The sequence below is a fragment of the Penaeus monodon genome, chromosome 15 (genome assembly GCF_015228065.2).
Source record: "Penaeus monodon isolate SGIC_2016 chromosome 15, NSTDA_Pmon_1, whole genome shotgun sequence".
NCBI lineage: Eukaryota > Metazoa > Arthropoda > Malacostraca > Decapoda > Penaeidae > Penaeus > Penaeus monodon.
Window position 1 is genome coordinate 36376682 of NC_051400.1, and position 2546 is coordinate 36379227.

Here is a 2546-nt window from a genome sequence, read left to right on the forward strand (position 1 = left end):
TCTGCCTTTGAGATGCATATGAATCTGCCCTTTACAAAATGTTCCGAATTATGCAGTTCAACACGTCAGTCATGAAGTGCAACCCAACCCAAGTGCAGTCAATCCAGAAGCTTATTTACCATTCAAAAAGTCCTGGTTTTCCATCTCTGAACAATTTATAACAATGTGTTACTCTAGTTACCAGCAGAGATCCCCAGTGGTTTTGTGCATCAACTAATGTCTATCCTAATTCCACCGTAATGTTTATCCTAATTCCACAGTAATGTTTATCCTAATTCCACGTAATGTTTATCCTAATTCCACAGTAATGTTTATCCTAATTCCACAGTAATGTTTATCCTAATTCCACAGTAATGTTTATCCTAATTCCACAGTAATGTTTATCCTAATTCCACAGTAATGTTTATCCTAATTCCACAGGAATGTTTATCCTAATTCCACAGGAATGTTTATCCTAATTCCACAGTAATGTTTATCCTAATTCCACCGCAATGTTTATCCTAATTCCACTGCAATGTTTATCCTAATTTCACAGCAATGGTTATCCTAATTCCACAGTAATGTTTATCCTAATTCCACAGTAATGTTTATCCTAATTCCACAGTAATGTTTATCCTAATTCCACAGTAATGTTTACCCTAATTCCACAGTAATGTTTATCCTAATTCCACTGTAATGTTTATCCTAATTCCACAGTAATGTTTATCTTAATTCCACTGTAATATTTATCCTAATTCCACAGTAATGTTTATCCTAATTCCACAGTAATGTTTATGCTAATTCCACAGTAATGTTTATCCTAATTCCACAGTAATGTTTATCCTAATTCCACCGTAATGGTTATCCTAATTCCAGTGTAATGTTTATCTTAATTCCACAGTAATGTTTATCCTAATTCCACCGTAATGTCTATCCTAATTCCACCGCAATGTTTATCCTAATTCCACAGTAATGTTTATCCTAATTCCACAGTAATGTTTATCCTAATTCCACCATAATGTTTATCCTAATTCCACAGTAATGTTTATCCTAATTCCACCGTAATGTTTATCCTAATTCCACAGTAATGTTTATCCTAATTCCACAGGAATGTTTATCCTAATTCCACAGGAATGTTTATCCTAATTCCACAGTAATGTTTATATTAATTTCACCGTAATGTTTATCCTAATTCCACAGTAATGTTTATTTTAAATTCACCGTAATGTTTATCCTAATTCAACAGTAATGTTTATATTAATTTCACCGCAATGTTTATCCTAATTCCACCGCAATGTTTATCCTAATTCCACAGGAATGTTTATCCTAATTCCACAGTAATGTTTATATTATTTCCACAGTAATGCCTATCTTAATTCCATAGGAATGTTTATCCTAATTCCACAGTAATGTTTATATTAATTTCACCGTAATGTCTATCCTAATTCCACAGGAATGTTTATCCTAATCCCACAGTAATGTTTATCCTAATTCCACAGTAATGTTTATCCTAATTCCAAAGTAATGTTTATCCTAATTCCACAGTAATGTTTATCCTAATTCTACAGTAATGTTTATCCTAATTCCACAGGAATGTTTATCCTAATTCCACAGTAATGTTTATCCCAATTCCAAAGTAATGTTTATCCTAATTTCACAGCAATGTTTATCCTAATTCCACAGGAATGTTTATCCTAATTCCACAGTAATGTTTATCCCAATTCCAAAGTAATGTTTATCCTAATCCCACAGTAATGTTTATCCCAATTCCACAGGAATGTTTATGCTAATCCCACAGGAATGTTTATCCTAATTCCACCATAATGTTTATCCTATTTACACAGTAATGTTTATCCTAATTCCACTGGAATGTTTACCCTTATTCCACAGCAATATTTATCCTAATTCCACAGCAATGTTTATCCTAATCCACAGTAATGTTTATCCTAATTCCACAGTAATGTTTATCCTAATTTCACGGCAATGTTTATCCTAATTCCACAGGAATGTTTATCTTAATTCCACAGTAATGTTTATCCTAATTCCACAGCAATGTTTATCCTAATTCCACAGTAATGTTTATCTTAATTCCACTGTAATGTTTATCCTAATTTCACGGCAATGTTTATTCTAATTCCACCGTAATGTTTATCCTAATTCCACAGTAATGTCTATCCTAATTCTACAATAATGTTTATCCTAATTCCTCAGGAATGTCTATCCTAATTCCACAGGAGTGTCTATCCCAATTCCCTTATACTTACACTAATACCTAATCAAATTCCTCGTAACAGGCGATCTTTGGGGCCAGAATTGGATAGCATTACTAGATATGATCCTTCCCGAAGCAGACAACAAGTGTAACGCATCGACATCGAAAGTGGGCAAGAAAACCGTCAGGGGTATGGTTAAGGTATGGCTGTGTATTTCTATTTACATCAAAAGTTCTTTCGTGTTCAGAAAGCATTCCAGACTGATGTTGAGGTTTGAATCCTGTTTATAACATGTTTTTGTTTATTTATTCATGTTGGCAAGGGAAACTTGTGAGAGAAATTGAGATAAAATCA

General features: G+C 33.2%; 1 protein-coding gene across 1 annotated transcript in view; it reads left to right on the forward strand.

The window, feature by feature from the left end:
• Positions 1-2546, forward strand: part of LOC119582350 (angiotensin-converting enzyme-like) — a 19183-nt gene that overhangs the window by 1113 nt on the left and 15524 nt on the right. The window contains exon 3 of the mRNA XM_037930565.1: positions 2274-2392. Within this exon, the coding sequence (XP_037786493.1) occupies positions 2274-2392 (119 nt within the window). The remainder of the gene's footprint in view (positions 1-2273; positions 2393-2546) is intronic.